General features: G+C 42.3%; 2 protein-coding genes across 2 annotated transcripts; both read left to right on the forward strand.

Annotated features, from left to right (window-relative positions):
• The first annotated feature begins 359 nt into the window (after window positions 1-359).
• Window positions 360-19,497, forward strand: LOC134186888 (probable serine/threonine-protein kinase DDB_G0281745). Its single transcript, XM_062654969.1, has 10 exons — window positions 360-437; window positions 1,860-1,958; window positions 2,012-2,107; window positions 2,346-2,439; window positions 11,810-12,003; window positions 12,068-12,150; window positions 17,560-17,609; window positions 17,686-18,046; window positions 18,112-18,428; window positions 18,768-19,497. Exons 5-10 carry the CDS (start codon window positions 11,975-11,977, stop codon window positions 19,254-19,256), a joined length of 1,329 nt encoding a protein of 442 aa, XP_062510953.1. The 5' UTR covers window positions 360-437; window positions 1,860-1,958; window positions 2,012-2,107; window positions 2,346-2,439; window positions 11,810-11,974; the 3' UTR covers window positions 19,257-19,497.
• LOC134187127 (ankyrin homolog) lies at window positions 1,863-3,765 on the forward strand. Its single transcript, XM_062655246.1, has 5 exons — window positions 1,863-1,958; window positions 2,012-2,107; window positions 2,341-2,439; window positions 3,539-3,631; window positions 3,697-3,765. Exons 1-5 carry the CDS (start codon window positions 1,863-1,865, stop codon window positions 3,763-3,765), a joined length of 453 nt encoding a protein of 150 aa, XP_062511230.1.
• Window positions 19,498-19,955: the final 458 nt, after the last annotated feature.

Below are 19,955 nucleotides of genomic sequence, written 5' to 3' on the forward strand. Positions count from 1 at the left end.
TGTTTGTTGCTGGTTTGTGTAATAAAATACATTGTTATTAAATGTTTTTGCATCTATAACTAGATACATTTCCAGTCGTAACCATCAAAACCTGATATTGTATGGGAGACTGCATGGGCTAGAGCTAGACTTCACCACTACGCGTATGAGTGTCTCATTGAGTCAAAGTACAGAAAAAGGTATGTGCAGCGCCAACTACGTCTTTGGCGCTGAATTTGCAGCGCAAAACACTTCAAACTTGAGCACCCTAGCCCTGTATTTTAGTAGGAGCCTCCGAGGCGGGTTCTGCTTAAAATAATAGAAGAAACCAGTCTAAACCGGAAGGAAACCGGACAAACCCGTATTTCAATTACCTGCCACCACGACGTGACTCGGAGTAGGATCTTCTCCGTCGTAGAACTCGCTGAAGTTTCTTTCACTTGACGCTCGATCGAAAGGTACAATCACTACTGCTATAGGTACTTTATACACAACCTACAACCTACACTAGAGTGAACAGGAAGTATAATTTTGGCTTGCGCTAGGTAGAACACCTAGCAAACTCGTGGAAACTTTTGAAGAATTAACTACATAGAGCGAATTTAGAGTTTCATAGAGTCTTGCAGCTTTAATTAAAGAAAATACATCGTCTGTGGGGGCGTAACCGAACTGAGTGTACTAGTAGGGTGTGTATTTGTTACTGTAACCATTCTAGTAGCTATCTTTGGAAATCGAATATTTCGGTATACGTGTCAAGAAATATGCTAGAGCCTAGGCGCAGGAACCACGGTGGCCATGGCTTCCCCAATCAGCAACCGATGATCACTAGAGATGCAATGTCAAAGCGAGCTACAAGTGGAAGAAAACGAGGATCTCTACTAGTGGCATCCCGGTTGCCCTCTACCCCGATACCATTCCTATGCCTCGGGTACATTAAGTATGTCTCCGATGACTCTAAACATGCTTGAATTGATGAAAGCGATGATATGAGATTATGATTCTGTCTGTCTGTCGTCTGATTCTGAGAGGGGTGCCCCATCTGGAGCATGGCGCTGTATATAGCGCTAAAATTGTAGTGCTTTCGCACGCTCATTACCGATTCTTAGATGAGCAGTATAGTCAGGTAACTGATAGAGGTTGGAAGAGTAGCGTGCTCCTCCAACTAGCAGCAGAGTCGGTAGAGTTGGCTCTCCAGACAACAGCGGCAGAACTGTAGAAGTTAGAATAGGGACGCGCACACGGAGCCTCTTCTGGAAGAGCCTGAAAGAGCCCAATAGAACGCGTCCTATGTCAAGGGAGGATCGATTGACTCCTACTAGCTGGCCAAGCAAACGTATACGTCTGGTGACACTAAACTAGTTCTGAGATGCAAACCACTATACCGTGCAGTCATACCTAGATTCTTTACCGGTATGCGTGGTAGTGTCCATCGAATCAAAGCATGCCCAGCGCCAAGTACGTTTTGGCACTGCATTTTCATTTTCAGACTATCGTTAATATCAGTTAGGGTTTAGTAACTTTAAGCCGACTGTGAACCTAAGGTCGTTTATTTGTCAACTCCGCACCGCTGTAAACGACCTAGGTTCATGACACGAGTGGCTGAGTTGCACAGCAACATTTCTTGTACTAAATTAAGGTTACAGTGGAGCTAGAAATTAGAACAATAAACAAGTTTAGTTTAGAGGCACAAACCCTGGCAGTGCTTTTGCGACGAGCACTAGCAAGAAACGAACGCTGTGTAGACATACAGTTTATTACTGGCCAGTGGAGCACAAGTCTATTAACAGCCAGCTAGAAGATTTGTCAAACCATTATTCTGTGCGTGTGTGAATTTGTAGAGTCATAGGTATAATATTATGAATATATTTCTTTGATAATAGAAGATGGAAGAGTTGTTTACAGCTGTTGAAAAAAACGACATCAACAAAGTAACAAGATTACTAGAAGCTGGTGCAGACGTCAACGGAACGAATATATCGGTACATTTTTCAAAGCATCAATTGGGTGTTACAAATATTACATTTCTTTGTAGGGAAGACCACTTCTGCTAGTTGCAACCCACAAAAAGCATGAGGAAATGGCAATATTTCTTTTGAGCAAAGGAGCGCATGTGAATTCAACTGACAGAGTAAGCTGAATATGCAAACCCTTTTAAGATTGGCTTGCCTAGTCAATTACACAATTGGAACAATGCAACTAATTGCAATACTACGAACATATATTTAGCTACAACATTGGCAAATAGGCTGTTGACGTAGCAGCATACACCATTCAGTGCATGACTAAACCATTGGTAGCATTGCCTGTCAGAGGCAACGACCATCTGAAAGATTTAGATGACATTATTTTGTGTTGTTTAAGGGTAGTGAAACAGCTCTGCACCTTGCGTCAGCTGAAGGTCTGGATAACCTTGTATGGAGGCTGCTAAAAGAGGGAGCAGATGCAACCCAAAGAAACAGAGTGAGTTTGATGTACATAAATAAGATATAGTATACTCTTAAAACAGTTAAAACACTTTGTAGTTGATAAAATACTCAGTCAATGAAGAAACGTAGACGTACCATGTGTATAGGTCAAAATTTGGACATTCCCTAACATTTTGTCCTTGTATTATTCATTAATCGAGAAGTTAGAATTTAAATTTTGAAGAACATTTCACGTATAACACTGTAACAGACTAACACTGCGCAATCTCTTGCGTTTTCTAATGCAACGCTTGCAGTAAATGGACAGTAAAGTTGCGTAGTTATTTCCTCCCTCCCTCCCTCCCTCCCTCCCTCCCTCCCTCCCTCCCTCCCTCCCTCCCTCCCTCCCTCCCTCCCTCCCTCCCTCCCTCCCTCCCTCCCTCTAAACTAAGACCCAATCATCTTCCTAAAATTTGTCTTGGTCTTCAGCCGTTTAATTAATAGTTCATGGATAGTCTATTGCTTTAACTTGAGACTCCCACAACCTGTCCTTCAATTTTCCATCTAATATCCTTGGGGTTGAAGGAAGTAACAAGCCGAATTGACATCTGAGATCTCTATTTAATAGCAGTCTTGCTGGTGAATTCCCTGTTGTTGTATGAATAGTGTTGTGATAAACCGCCAGTAAATCTGTAACAACTTTATCAAAAGTAGCTTTCGAACGGCTTGCTTAAATGATTGTACAAACCGTTCGACTTGGCCATTGCTCTTACCGTGATAGGGCGGAGACAACGTGTGTAATATAGCCTGTTGTTTGCAAATCTGTTTAAATTCTGCAGAAACAAATTGCGGGCCGTTGTCTGTCTCCATTTGTTTGGGAACACGGAAGCAAACAAAAAGCTCTCTGAGACATGGGATAGTCCGAAAAGTTGATGTAGATCCGACTGACATTTGACACACTACAGGTAACTTAGATTGAGCGTCAACTGCTAGAAGCCACAGTTTGTTTTTGAATGGTCCCGCAAGTCTACATGTGTTCTAATATATAAATAGTCTGGGAATTGCCATGGATGGAGTGGCACAGTTGGTAGAGAGCGCTGGCGCAGGGCACAAGGTTGACAATGTTGCACCATTTCTTTTATGTTTATGTGTAGTCCCAGCCACCAAATGTATCCCTGGTCCATGGCCATGCCCCCTCATTTGGTCTGCACCAAACATGGGCACGGTGTACTGTTTTAAAAGCTTCGGTCTGATGGCACGTGGCACAACAATATGTGTTGTCTCTGCATGTTTCAGAACACATTTCTTACAGGCAACTATTGTTGACAATACGCAAAAGCTTGCATTTGCTTGTCTCTCAGACGTGATGGCCAAACATTAATACATGTAGTGAATTACACATTGGAGAATGAGATCTGCTTTGACATATTTTAGCAGCTCCTGATATTGAATTGGACCATTTGAATCAACTGGCATTCTAACTTAGCAACATAGCACTCAGTGTTTCCTGAATTCATCAAACTTGTCATCAGAGTTCACAGGAAGATGGGATAGGCAATCAGCGTTTCCATGAGAAGCTGAACTTTGGTAAACAATCTGATAATCGAACTGAGACAATTTAAAAGCCCAACGCACTAAACGAGAGCTTGAGCATGTCGGCGCTGTAACCTTTATAACATCAAGGAGAGAAACAAAAGGTCTGTGATCAGTCCGAAGTGGAAATTTTTTACCCAGAAGGTAATGCCTGAATTTGTGTGTTCCAAACACTATTGGGAGACCCTCCTTCTCAATTTGAGAGTAGTTTCTTTTCGATGAAATTAAACATTTAGATGCATACCGTAGGGATCTTTCTTTACCGTTTTCCATGACATGATCGAGACATGCACCCAACCCCTTCTCACTTGCATCACATGATAATCCCAACGGGATGCTTGGGTCATATGTTGCCAGAATTGGTAACGTAACTAGTGACTGTTTTGAGTTTTTCAAATGCTGCTTGCACGTTGGAAGACCAGGCCCAGGAACTGTCTTTCTGTAGCAAGTGATTAAGTGCAGCAGTGTATTCAGCCATATTTGGGGAAATTGAATAAAGAAGTCAATCATTCCTAAGACGAAACGAAGCTCAGCCTGATTTTGTGGGGCACTCATTTGCTGAATCGCTCTAGTCTTTTCTTCTGAAGCTTGAACACCGAGATGATCGATAACGTGATCAAGATATGTAACTGAGCCCTGAAAGAAAGTACAACCTTTGTATCCTGAGGATCAAACAGACTCGCTGAATTCTTTCAATAACGTCAGAAAGATTTCGCAAACGTGCTTCTTTAGTTAGCCCAGTAATGATAATGTCATCAAAAAGCACTCTGCCCTCATCCAAGTTGGTCAGTACCTTTTCCATCACTCGCTGAAATAGGGCTAGCGAGACTGATCCCGAATGGAAGGCGCTTAAACTTAAATAAACCCGTATGAGTCTTAATGACTAGATAAGGCTGACTGTTGTCATCAATTCTGAGCTGGTTCTAGGCATCAGATCAAGCTTGGAAAATTTCTTTTCACCGCCTAATATACTAAACAAGTCAGCTGGATGAGGAATATGATGCCAAACCGCTGACAGAAATGTATTCAGTGGTTTGAAGTCTGCACAAATTCGAATTGTTCCTGACCTTTTCATAACTTCGACTGCGAGGACTGCACAGACTGCAGTATCGACCTGTTCCAATACTTTCCTCTTCACATTCCTTTTCAGTTCTTCCTCTATTTTACTTCTAAGGTGGATTGGAAGTCTTCGAAATGGATACACAGTGAGGTTAGCGTCTGGGTTTGCCTGAATCCCAACCACCTGACTGCAACATCCTATTTTATCAGCAAAAATTGGTGCATATTTATCGAAAATCTCACTCAATCCAAGGCATTCATCGTCAGTGGCAGACATGCCTGAAAGACATATACCACAAGCAATTGACTTTTCACCCAGTGTTGTCAGATATTCAATGCAAACGCCTGACAACGCAACTTTCTATATCCAGTCCATCCCCAAAAGATTGGTTCCAGTGCCATGACGAACATTCAACTTTACAAGTACTTTATAGCCCCGATAACGGTGGTGAAAGCACCGTTGAACTTCATTAGTCTTTCTGGAGCATTCCGCAAATTTTCTGTACTCAACTTAAATTTTGGCTCCCCAACTTCTGCCAGTGTTTCTTCTACTAATGACACATCAGCCCAGTGTCTAACCTGAAAGTCACCCATTGTTTCTGAATCTGCACCTCCACCAAAACCGTTTGAGGGGTCAATTGAACACTTTCAATTGGGCACACGTCCTTTATTACAGACTCAACGTTCTCACATTCTTGTGATGCACATTCTGAACATGAACTCTGTTCTGCCTGCGCTATTGTTCTTTTCCACTCTTCTTGTTAGAAGATCTGACCTGATAATTCTTTTGAGCTCTAGTTGTCTCTAATGAACGTTCTTTTCCTGCACCTCCAGTTGTCTTGAAGCAAGCCCATGTCCTTCTGCTGGTTTCTCGATTTGGACTCGCTCGCTGGTAGTATGTAGTGTCTCCGCATATCCAAACACCCGCCCTCCTTTGATTTTCACCATACAAAAAACCATTGTAAGACTTCCTTTTGATAATTGACATATCCTCTTCTGAGGTACGGCTGTTCCGGATAGCCACTACCCTCTGCTTTGCTCCTGCTATGGTTCTTGCAAAGTTAAAACTTCGTCGGATGCCAGGATAACAAATTTTCCTCTTCATACAGTTTTTGTAACAGATGCTCGTCAGACAGACCAGCAATAAACACTCCCTTCACTACGGCGTTATGTTTCCGTCAAAAAAGTTTTTACTTGAGCAATTAGTTCGTCCGCGGTGAACTCTGATATGTCTTTTGGCATTATAGAATTCTCAAACCGCCTTTTTATCTTTCTATTGAGACACTTTGTAAATATTTGACGCTTACTAGTCTCATCAGTCCTGTAGTCACTGCCAGCTAACGCAACGTAGAAGACAAAAAAATTTTCTGCCAACTGACAAAACGTCGCAGTGAGTCTTCTTTCTCGTCTTTCTTGTAAGAGCCAATTGACTTGCACGAACGCTCGAAACCTTGCAACCAAGCAGCGGGTTTTCAGCCATCTTCTTACAAGCTACCACAGATTGTAGGCGCTAGCCAAAACACAAGGCTATAGTTGTTTGCAGCGTCAATTGTAATGTAGTTCAGTTACAACCGCAACTAACGTACTCATTACTACTTAACGTCAGGGCTTGTAGCTAGCAGTAAGCACACTATGCAACGTCTAGAACATTCTAGAACGAACCCCCAAAACTGTCCCATATATCCTGGGATCCTTAGCTAACCCGCTACAGAAACCATATATATGGCAGAAAGATTTAATCGGACTCTGAAAACGACGATATGGAAAGTCTCCTTGACCAACAACAGACCTATAGGTATGTCGACGTTTTGGATAACCTGTTGAAACAATACAATACCTCCTATCACAGATTTATACAAATGACGACCACCAAAGCCAGAAAAAAAGGAACCACTCGTTTGGAATCGTCTGTATGGTTATGAAGTATTGGTAAAACGATCAAAATTCAAAATCGGTGATCGGGTTCAAATTGTTGAAAGGAAGACGACCTTTGATTCATATTGAGAAAGTGATACGAATATAGGGTTGAAGTGCGTTGGTCAAATGGAAAGGATATCCCGATCCGTGTAACAGTTGGGTGTCTGTAGACACCCTCACCACCCTTGGATAAGATCTTCAATTGTGTTCCATGATTGATGAGAGTCTTTTGGGTGGTGGGTGTACATAGTCGGGTTTGCTCTGGAAGACCCATTCGCGTGAATATCTTGGATAGAATAAAATTCAATTTGATGAGTTTTCTTTGGTGGAGACTATACCATATTTGGTCTATCTGTCGAATTCTCATTGCAACCGTCCTCTTCAGCCTCGGTGAGGTTGAAGCGTTCCAATTTGTTTTTGAGATAATATTTGATGTTGTAATTGGAAGTAATGGGTGTTTGACTCCGATCTCGGGTCTTCTATGTCGTAGATGCTACCCCTTTTCACGCCTTCATATTCCCATTCGCACACCATTTTAATTAATTTAAATTTTGCACCACACTCGCATTTTATAGATATGGGATGGATCTATTCGAAGTTTTTCGGAGTGTGGACCGCGCAATACCAACACTCGTAGTCGTACTGGATGGTGGTCCTACAATTTGGCCATTAGATGACCTCTCGAGGTTCGCGGCATGTGCCCATGCCCTACCAATTGCCTGCTTTGCAAGTACACAACATGTTATGTCTATAATTTTTATCTCTCTACTAGATCGCAAAATTTTATTTAACTGTTGATGTAGCCATGGAGGTAATTCGGTTCCTCTTGCATTCGTACAACAAAGTTACATCAGTGCGGTAGCGCTTCGTAGTGCATTAGGCGTTTGAATCCACCCACTCAGGAGCTCACATACCTCTTACAACTATGCAACCAGAAGCATATGGGTGGTACGGCACTCGACTATGCATTGCGCGTTCTGGCATCGGAGATGTTGAAATACCTCAGAACTACACGAGCGTGATAGAATCGGTGATGAGGCGATCGACTCGGCATTGCGTGTTCTGAGACCTCCGCATGTGGAGCAAATGTCGGATAAGCCCAAGCAGGTTACAAAGGTAACAGAGAGGAGCCGTACGACAAACCAAAGCATATTAATTAAAAGATATCCTTTCTATAGGATTGATGGTGATGGGTCTGCTCAATCTGAATCGATAGCGATCTAGATGTAACACAATTCCACGATTTCTTGGTGAGCCCCCTGTTCGGCACATAGCATGGTCCATTTGAGGTCGGTTTGCTCGGCATAGAATCACAATCTCAATGTGACACCGTACCTGGCGGCGTGAGCCATGGCAGAGTCGAATTCTTCAGCATCCTAATCGTAACATAAGCACACTATACTTTCCTGACCATTGCTTGCAGCACATACCATACATAGCCTGGTCGACGTCGGTGGCTCCCAAATCACGACATACTCGCACGATAGTTCACGACATTCTTCTGCGGCAAGCGTCATAGCCTGGTCGACTTCGTCGGGGCTCCAAAATGTAACGCAGGCGAACTATGGATTCGTGACTACCGCTTGCGGCAAATAACATAGATCTGTTGACGTCGGTTGCTCGCCACTCACGACATAGTTGCAGTATATTTTCACGACCACTGTCTCAGGTCATGGGTAGATCGAAATTGGTGACATCCTAATCACGAAACAGGCGCAGTATGTTTTCGTGACCGCCACTTGAGGCCCATAACATGCCGATTCGAAATTCAGGCTTCCAATTCTCGACATAAACGGCCGACTTCCTCGTAACCACCTACAGCGCATTCCATGACTTCGTTATATACTTTGGTATAGTTGTAGCACAATCGCACGATGTGGGTGTGACCTCTATAGGCAGCCGTGTTCATAGCCTCTTGGATGTGAGTTGCGCTGAGTTGTCGAGCTAGATGTACCATAGTGGTATGGCCTCAAGTGGCAGCTATGGGTATGCTTTGATTAGGAGAAAGGGTAGACCCATCTCACGATGAGATCTCTTCCATTGGGATGCATTCGAACACCCAGCCAGTAGACTCCAAAAACTTTCTTCGAACGCACAGGAAATTCGGCAAGAGTCGAACCGTGATAACGCACCGCTTGAGCACCGACAAGAATATGTAGAGGTATCACCATCATGTATATATTATAGATCACATTTGTCAAATAGAGCGTTCAAGGAGCTTCCTTGTCTTGGGCGCCGAATGGGGGTGCGGGCCCTGGACAACGGAAGATACTAGATAGACAACTGTAATGTATGTCTTAGACTCACGGACGGGAGATAGGGGGTAGACCAATCAAATAGATGGGGAAGAAAAGCTGGACCACTCTGATACGAAAAATAGCTGGACCAAAACCGGAAGTGGTCCAGAACCGGTAGTCTATATACTAACGTTGGATGTTGAGCCTCCAGGCGGTCATAGTTACCCTTATTTCTGGCTTTCTTTAGAGATGCCGTAGCTCCAAGCTTAGAGCTAGGATAAGTTTCCGGGCTCCATGAGTGCGCCAAAAAGATGTCGAGGTCAATGTTTGATCCTAGGTCGACATCAAACATAACAACGTTAGGTCTGCATTCGAAATCGACACTGTCTGCCTGCCTGCCTGCCTGCCTGCCTGCCTGCCTGCCTGCCTGCCTGCCTGCCTGCCTGCCTGCCTGCCTGCCTGCCTGCCTGCCTGCCTGCCTGCCTGCCTGCCTGCCTGCCTGCCTGCCTGCCTGCCTGCCTGCCTGCCTGCCTGCCTGCCTGCCTGCCTGCCTGCCTGCCTGCCTGCCTGCATGCCATCCTGCCTGCCTGCCTGCTTGTCTGTCTGTCTGTAACATTAATCACGCCAAAACTGCCACGGCCATTGCCACAAAACCGTGCATAAAGGCTGCGTTCCACAGCGCAATGAAACGCGCGCTTCGGTATTTAGACGCTCCTCTCTCGAGGAGTCGATCCCCACGTTACCTCCGTACGTGCGACTTCAGCTTTTGACAGATACAATCCCCATGCACATGCCACAAGAGACGATTGATTTCTCGCCGATTGAAACTATTTGTTTCATGCTTCAATGGGTTCCCTGTACGGAGGATCGAGTACAGGGAACCTGCTAGCTATCAGACGGAAGTGAGTCATGAATGGGACATCCGAATTGTTATTACAGTGGCAATCAAACCATCTGGCTGTCTTATTACAGGGTTCTCATTAGAGATTTTTGGGACCTTAGCGGCATGGGTGGGTTCGCGATGTGTGCAGTCCTTGCTCTTTGTAGTGGGATATACGCGCACTGGAGCCAATCTCAAATGAGGTAGATTTTGCGTTGTATCTATTGCGTGTAAGATACGTTCAGCTGCCCTGGCAAGAACATCAACTTCGATCGCCAGTAATCAAGCCTTTCTTAGTGATGTTCATCGATTGCGCATGCTCAAGATTCTTAGCTGAACTACAGAAAGTCTGTCTAGTCAGGCGTTGATTGTCGTGGACCACTGTTGTTGTTTCGCATGAAGTCATGACTAGTTTCAAGTAGATTATAGGTGTGCAGCTCCTGGACAAGAGGTGTGCTTTCCGTGGTACTAGAAAGACATGCGTGAATAGAATCAAAGGCAGCGCATCCGGTACTGCAATCAACACTTGTGCCTACGTCTGGAGCGAGGCTATCATCTAGCATTATTCTGCAAGAGCCTAGATTTGGCTATTGTCACCTTTACTAAGTAATATAGTATTGTGTTTCAGTAGAATGAAATTCTCAAACATTCGTTAGCTGTAATACTTTGGACTCCTATCTACAGTTTCTGAGCGTGGCGCACTCCTATACTACCTGGCGCGTGGCATAGCGCCACACTGTAGCACATTATGATATCTACCAAGAAGGCAAACCGGGTAAAGATAGGGCATACACGTACCGGCCTATACGTCAAACTACATGGGCATTCTCATGACCAGAAGATAAACCGCACGCTGATAACGTGAAAGCATGTGACGCCCGCGTGCATGACTCCGAATTTCTGTATACATGCATGTAGGCTTTCCTAAAACATACTTTTGCATTCAATTAATTAACTAACTTTCATGTGGTGTCATTTTACACGCTTACGCCCACCATTCCCAATTGCTTCCATCTTGTCTTGTTTGTCTCTGCGTGTGTGTGTCTGTGTGTCTGTGTCTGTCTGTGTCTGTGTCTGTGTCTGTGTCTGTGTCTGTGTGGTTGCGTGAGTGTGTGTGTGTGTGTGTGTGTGTGTGTGTGTGTGTGTGTGTGTGTGTGCATGCGTGTGTGTTTATATCCCGTTTTGTCAGATGCACCGGGGACGAATTATTCAGGAGTGTGTTTTTCTCCGCCCAATAACTGAATCGAATATATTAAATGGGAACTTTGTGTTAGTAACCTTTCCCGGGTGAACAATGGGCTAATGAGCTAGTATCCTGTAAATTTTGTTTCTCTAGCTGGGCGCAATTGTCCTCACCAGGAGCACGGCTATATCTATAGCTATTTGTCTAATAGTATATAGGGCGCAAATATGGTAGCAGGTGGAGTGCCTCCACGTTTCGGACACTGAGGGGCGTGGGGGCTAACGTTTACATTGCAGCATAATAAAGAAATATAGGGGTGTCTAGAGGATGCTGCAATACCAAAAAGGCTATTTTTGGTAGGTGGTATCATTTTAATCTCAGCTCCACTACTTACCATGACAATATAGCAAGTCTTAAATCGCGCTGCAAGCTATAGTGTTGTACACATACATTGCTGAGATGGTGTATTTCCTTAAAACTGATTGTCTGGCTAGCAGTTGGCATATATAATGCCAAACCTACAGACCTTTAATATGTAGTCATCTGCCTTGTTTAGTTTCTAGCTACTCCAATTCACTATGCGGCTCAAACAAACCACCCACTTAATGTTACACGCCTTGCTGCCTATCTTGAAACTGTTGACATAAGAGATGCTTATGGCAAAACCCCTCTGTGGTACGCAGCGGATTGTGGCCAAATCAACTGCGTCAACATTCTTACCATGCTCGGAGGAGACCCTAATATAAGAAGGTATATTATTAACTGCAGCAAGATATCTGGTTATTAGCACTTAAATTTGTGAAATCTGCTGCAGCGCTCAGGAGGGATCACCTATTGATGTTGCTGTAAAAAAGAGGCATTCGGAAATAGTCAAAATGATGAAAGGAGCGGTGAAAGGTAAGTTACAAACACTTGATATAACTATATAATTACGTATTCGTTTTATAAAATAAGTAAATGTAAAAAATTAGGAATATCAAGTAAACTTAAGAGAGTGGAAAGAGTTTAGAGCTCTTTTTTCTATTAAGTTAAATATATTCCCTTCGAATCTAGTTTGGCTGTAATAGACCGGAGTGGCACTAACGACGTCATCGTCTACCGCGCGACGATTTGGTTCGCTTTTGATGGATTTGCCTTTGTTAACCGCATGAGTCTAAAGCCAAAGCAACAATTTTTCTTTTCGAAATTTACCGGCGCGTATAGCGATGCATCGAATAAGGTAAGACCTCATTAGGACTCGGCTCTTGTGTGTTTTGCGTGTGTTGCAATGATGAACAACCTCTTTCTGATCTCTTTCGAGACTCTGCCGCGCCATTTTGAGTGATGATGTAACATTGACTTGACAGACGTCAAATGCTGGTACAATCTATGATGCTTGTTCTGTATAGTACGCACTTACCAAATGGTTTGTGCCTCCTGAGTACTTTCCTAGAAAGGGCGTCGTTTAGGGAATGAAAGGACCTTAGGTAGCAATTAGATAAAAAAAATCTGTTAATTAGCTACGAGCGTAAAAGAAGGACACCACAATAAGTGGTGGACTGCTTCGCGAGAAGCTTACTCTAAACGGGCTGAATTGACTTCCGGTCTGTCTGTCGGTATGTTTGTACCTATGTTTGTAACTATCTATCTATCTATGTTTGTTTGCAAGCGTGTGTCACGCTCGGGGAGTTTGTCGAGCCAATCAGCAATCGTTTTGGAACGCGAAATGTAGGTGACGTAATACTAGCTTGTCAGCGTGAATCACTCTCGGGAATTTGTTGAGCCAATCACCAGTCTTTGGCACATCAACAATGGGTGACGTAACAATCCCGCGCATTATGACAGAAAAGCCGAGATGTCGTAAACCTCCATTTTACGGTCAAACTGTCGTCAAACTAAGAAGCGCAGAGTAAAGTTCAGGTAATAGTTGTATGTGTTTGTTACTTTTTACAAAAGAATCGCAAAACAAACGAATTTTATCGTTCTTCAAGACGCCAAGCGAAGGTCCCATGGGACCATGCATCTACAGCTCTAGGCACCGTTGCATGCGCACCACCAGCATGTCATCTGCGGTCAAGAGAGCAATATGTTCTAAGTAGGACTGATGATGAACGATCGACGTCGTCTTGCAAGAAAGAATCGTGGGAAACGTTGTGTACGCTGCTTTCTTCTGGATCCGGTCGCTAGATGCTAGACATGCATGTCACTTCACAGTATTTTCTATGCAGCTAGGAGACGTGCATCGATCTCTAGCTACAACGAAACAGCGGAACAAAAGATGGCGATGATTCAATAAAAGTATGATAATAATGTCCATCTCAATATTTAATTAATTTATGAACTTCAAGTAATGCAAGATCGCTATACATGCAGAATTGAGACATAACGTGGATAACAAGCCCGCTCTGCGCAAGAGTTGCGCAGGTGTCATGCATGTGCTGAATTCGAAGTAGTGTGGGATATTGATGGTATTTAGTTAGTTATCTTTAATTACATTGATGAGCCTATGTGTTACAAAGAATTACCGTATATCTTCTACCAACAATTAAGCTAATGATTAATTAATGATAATGAAATAAATAAACAAAAATTAATAAAATTTACATTGATATTTACAATAAATATACACGCACACACCACACACACACACACACACACACACACACACACACACACACACACACACACACACACACACACACACACACACACCACACATCACACACACACACACACACACACACACACACACACACACACACACACACACACACACACACACACACACACACTACACACACACGCACACACACACACACACACACACACACACACACACCACACACACACACACACACACACACACACACACACACACACACACACACACACACACACATCACTTCTGTCTCTTGTGCTGAAGTCGAAGTATCTTTAGTGTGGGACATTGATTTAGCTAATTATCCTTAATCACATCGACGTTTTTCTGTGTTTTCAATGAATTATACATTCTAGCAACAAGATAATGATTAATTAATGATAATGACAATAGATAAAACAAAAGTATAATAAAATTTGCATTGATATTTACAATAAATACACAAACGCGCCCATACACACAAACACACACATACACACACGCTGGTAGCTCTGAAGCGACGGTGTAAACATAGCTTCATTTACTAGTTAATACTATTAATTAACGTTGTAGTAATATAATTGAGAATTGCTATTAAATGGTGTATATGATAAAAATGAAATTGAACAGCAAGTGATAGTGTGATGTATCCTGGAGCATTACACACGAGTACAGAAACTGAAATTGATATCAATGACACTAATTAATATTAATTTACTGTACAAAAATTAAATCTATCGTACAAGAGGTGGATGTAAATTTGTTAGATATGAACATGCGGTAAATACCTTATATAGAAGATCCATACTTGAACTAAGATTATTTACACCTTGCAAAATTCTATAGTTCGTTATCCATGTGATCATCCTCTCTACGTCGACTCTTAAGAGAAGTCACTTATTGGCATTTAATGGCTTACTCCTCTGTAAACTAACCTTTTCCTTTTAGAAAAGGAGTTAGCACAAGAGATGCCCAACGTCCAGGCATGGGCGTACCGTAATAAGGGCCAGAGGGGGCCATGGTCCCCCGGTTTTAATGGGCGTGTCGACTTATAAAAATGTGTAGATCAATCAGAATTTAAATTAATAGCTTGCCCACGACTTTCCACGAGTTTCTCATTAGTCCTAATTTAGTAGTGAGCTTGGTCGACTTAATTAACAATTATTCAGAAGAGAAGCACTTGCACTGTTGCACCAGCTAGCTCTACGCTTTTCTATCTAATTGTGAATCTTAACACGTGACGTGAACGAAGTCACATTGGAATCAATAGAAATCTCCAGCAGAGCCCGCGCCGCACGTGCAACAGAGCACGCGGCCACGCGAGTCACACCGAATTCTTTTGTTGCAGTGTTAGCTGGCATTATGGAGAGTAGTGCACCGCCCTTAAAGAAAAGGAAATTGTTAAAGCAAGGTGCTTTAGCAACATGTGTGAGATTATATAGTCAGTAGTGGATTGTAATAGGCTATGAGAAATCTTGCGCACTGTAGACAATCTGTACAATCTATACCCCTTTTAGAATTGGCTTGCAAACTAAACCAGAGAAGACAGAAAATGTCTCAAGCTTAGGAAAAAATTTTTCTTTAGCGGAAACTCGTTTCTTGGTATGCTAGGCATGATTGGCTTGAGTATAGTCCAACTATTGATGTTGCATTTTTCTTTCCTTGCCGCATTGCACTAACAACAGGAAAGATTGGTAACTGTGATACCATATTTACAACTAGAGGATTTAGAAATTGGAAAACGGCAACAGCAGACATGAAAGGACATGAGTAGTCACTCTACCATCAGATGGCTGTCCCTGTGTGGTTACAAACTGCTCTTCTCTTCGAGAAAGGTTCATCCGTGGCACAGAAATAAGTTCAGCTCATCAAGATAACTTACAACTGAACCGTCAAAATGTCAAAACAATATTTGAAGCAATATTGTTTTTGGGAAAACAAGGGCTGCATTTAGAGGACACAGTGAAAAAGGTGTATCTTCCAACAGAGACAATTTTTAGGACTTCTTGATCTACTGTCTAGGCACTGCACGTAGTTGAAGCGTCACCTAAATGGCCAGTTTACCTATACAAGCCCAACGATTCAGAACGAAATTCTACATATTATTGGTTCTACTATTGAAAGTATAATTGTTCAAGAACTAAACAAATGTAGTATCTTTGGTTTAATTTGCGACGAAGCCCTGACTGTTCCAGACTAAAACAAATTTTAGTCTGCGAAAGATATGTCAATGAGGAAGTAAAAGTTCAAGAGAGATTTTTAGGATTTTGGGAATGTCCTAAAACTGATGGACAGTCTCTCTTCTTGACAGTTTCAAGCACACTAAAGACCTTGGGCATGTCCATGCGAAAGATGCGTGTACAGTGCTGTGACGGTGCTGCTAATATGAGCGGTAAGTATTCAGGTCTTTCGGCGAGGTTCAAAGAGGAAGAAGAGCCAAAAGCGGTATACATTCACTGTGATGCCCATATTCTACACTTGTCTTTACAGACATCTTGCTCCTCCATCCATGCAATCAGGAATGCTCTTGGAACAGTGGATGCGCTGTATCCCCTGTTGCCGTCTAGAATGATGACTACAGTTTCAGTTTTTAGTCAGCGCTGCTTCTTGTGCTTAGAAGCTGGACTCGAAGTGGATACATAATTATAAACGTTTCCCATTCGTCATGTGAAAGAAACAGGAAGCGAGAAGCTTTCAGAACAGCCTATATTTCAATAATTTCTTTACTTAGAGAAACTCAAAAAAGAATTCAAACAGGTTTTTATAGCTATGTTTGAGACCGCTCTCATAACTCACCTTAATTAACTTTCTGAAGTTCAAGCGTTTTACAGTATTGTTGGGACGACCAAGACGTCTTAGCTCAACCTTCGATTTTTACATACATGCATGCCATACTCCTAGGACTAGAGTTAATTTATTAATATAGTCTTGCTAATGCCCTACCCAGTTTCGTGCTCTTGCAATAGCAAAAGATACAACCGTTTACATGTACAAAGATGTATTGTGTGTGTGTGTGTGTGTGTGTGTGTGTGTGTGTGTGTGCGTGCGTGCGTGAGTGAGTGTGTGCGTCCGTGCGTGCGTGTGTGTGTGTGTGTGTGTGTGTGTGTGTGTGTGTGTGTGTGTGTGTGTGTGTGTAAGTATAAGAACATTTTGAAAAAAACCAGAAAGATGTAGAGTTTCCGTACGAAATAGAATAGAACCAAGACCATGTAAGGTGTGCTATGACATCGTCAATTCACTCATACAGACTGAGCAATACATTGCATCATTTTCTAAGGTATAAAACACGTTAAGAGGCGTTCGCATCTGACGTAAATGTTAATACAGAGAACGTATATGACAAGGCTGCTAACATGCATGTGAGTTCATGTACATGTCTGGGCGGTTTCGTGAGGTAGCAAACCAACTACCGAAAAACAACCGGAAGTCATGTTCATTGCTTTATGCATTCCTTGAATCCTTGCTTTCAAGACACCCCCGCTCGGTTTTGCATGGACCGTGTTTTTGACAGACGATAGCCACAAAGTTAGTAAAAATAGTCGTGTATGTTTATAGTAACATAACATTGTAAAAATGTTGTAAGATTTGGCCCTCCTGATCTTCGGACGCTTTCTCCGTTTACCATCATCAGCTCTGTAAATTAGGTTACCGGTATATGTTTAATATTCTGATTTTGCTTTAAATTGCAGAAAGATTGCTTCAACCGAGCGGTCGAACTTTTAGTTTTGGTACTCAAACGGTAATGACCCATGTTGAGAAATGTTCTATTATACACTACTAATATACTACGTGCGTACGTTTCTCTTCTGCAACAGGACCACAAGACAGTAATCCCCTCTGCAATAGCTAAAACATCGGCAGGGCTCGCAGCGAAACATTCGTCAACATTGGTGAGGACAGGATCTTGGTCAGTACCAAGAACTACCAAAAACAGTAATGAAACAATAGAGATGGAACGCCAACTTGAGTTTGAAAAGCTACGAACTAAAGAAATGAAGCAAGAGGTACTGAATTTACAAGGGAGAGTCCAACGGCAAGAAGGACTGCTAGCTGCAGCTGAGGATGCCGCGAAAGAACGAAGAGCGAATGAACAACGAAACAAAGAGATGCTGAAAATTCTCTCAAGCAATATAACGTTTGTAGACGGAAAGAACCTGGGAGAGGGTTCATTTGGAGGTGAGCCTCTAATATTCATCGCTAACTTTAATTATTACAATTATCTATTTATTTATTTCTAACAGTCGTTGTTGTTGCCAAATGGCAAGGCTCTACAGTTGCTGTCAAAAAGGTCCATGATGTCCTATGTGTAAATCAAAGATGTAGAGATCTCTTTTTACAAGAGGTTTCGGTTGCTTTGAAAATACGTCATCCCAACATCGTCTTTGTGTACGGATACTGCTTGGAAACAGAATGCGAAAAGCCAATAGCTTGGATAATTATGGAACTCCTTCAATGTTCTTTGGATGCTATGCATAATTATTCTCAACTAACCTTGCGAGAAAAGGTCGACATTGCAAGTGATGTTTTGTGTGGACTAAATTATCTACACTCTCCAATGGTAAGGATAAGCCTTTTAGTAAACATCATGTAGGTACAGCATATCTATGCGTGCACAACACACATACACACACGTGAGCGCATGTCCATACCATGTAAAAATGTTTCATAAATAGGTATACGGCTAACAACGTTGCTGTACACTTTAGTAGCGTACAAGTACTAAGGCTGACACTTTTACAACATGCACTGTATAACCGTAATTAAGGCTCACTCACACCGTAGCCACGCATGCAGCATTTAATTAATAAAAGTCATGCAATAAACGTAAGCACCAATTTTTATACATCAAATGTAAGTATAGTGTTATAGATAATCTCATAATATGCCACTTGTGCAGGCTAACTTTATTCTTCATGGTGATATTCGTCCCACTAATATCCTGATTTCCATCACTATGACAGCAAAGCTAGGAGACTTAGGGGCCGCTCGACGTGCAGATGCGGAATTATCAGTCGGACCAATGAGTCCTCTATACACTGCTCCAGAACGGATGTTACAAGACGGAAAGATAGCACTCAAAACCACAGTGACAGATATCTACAGCATGGGAGTCACTCTGTGTGAGTTATTTTCTGGGAGGGTGCCAGAAATAAATAGTCGAAAAGATCATGTTCAGCTGATTGAACAAAATGATATCCGTTCTCAGTGCATTGACATGCTCAAAGACGATCCTAAAGAACGACCGACAGCTGAAAAAGTTCTCGCTGCTTTCCTCAAAGTCTCTCAAACAAATGACTACAAGAAATGTGTGCCCCGTAAGATGGTGAAGATGAACAAAGACAAATCTGATGGACCAGAACTTTTCACTTTGACTGATTGCAATTAACAATTATCTTTTACTGTTGTCATTACTTTTTTTCATTTGTGCGTCTATTGCTAGACTTTGCCAGACTGAAAAGGACATCTTTGCAATTGAGCAATGATCGAGTAGCGACTAACAGCATGCGTAGTCTAATGGTTAGAGTCAAATGCTAAATCATGGACATACATTAGTAAGCAAGCGTGACATGTAGCCGTAATTCTGTTTGAAAGAAATTGATATCATAAGTTGTCTCCAGGACAACTCTGCTCTCTGTGCATATAAACTCTATATAGCGATCACGATCACCTTTACATTATAATATGCAGATGTACATATGACATATTCGTTTCCGTTTCGCAAGCATTCGTCACGAACAATTACAGATTATGGTTGAATGACAGTACACTAAAAAATTTTACAGAACAGCCAGCTTGTGGGGCTAAAGCCTAATGCCGACCGAGCTAGTACTTTTGTTCTCTATCTTCTTTCTTTCTTCTTTCTTTCTTAGCCTGTATGAGAGGCCATTTGCAGCCAACAAGCACGCATAGACTGCTGTCTCGTGATCAAACGACTTCTGTGCAATAAAATATAATTTGTTCTCTATATATTAATTTATTTTTAATCTATTATGAATTTAACAGGACTCCTATCTATCTGGTTCCTTTTTATAAACTCAGGCTTGTCGAGGCGCGCCTACATTAATTACTTAATTAATGGTAGAGT

Source organism: Corticium candelabrum, chromosome 11, assembly GCF_963422355.1.
Source record: "Corticium candelabrum chromosome 11, ooCorCand1.1, whole genome shotgun sequence".
In the NCBI taxonomy this organism is placed as follows: domain Eukaryota; kingdom Metazoa; phylum Porifera; class Homoscleromorpha; order Homosclerophorida; family Plakinidae; genus Corticium; species Corticium candelabrum.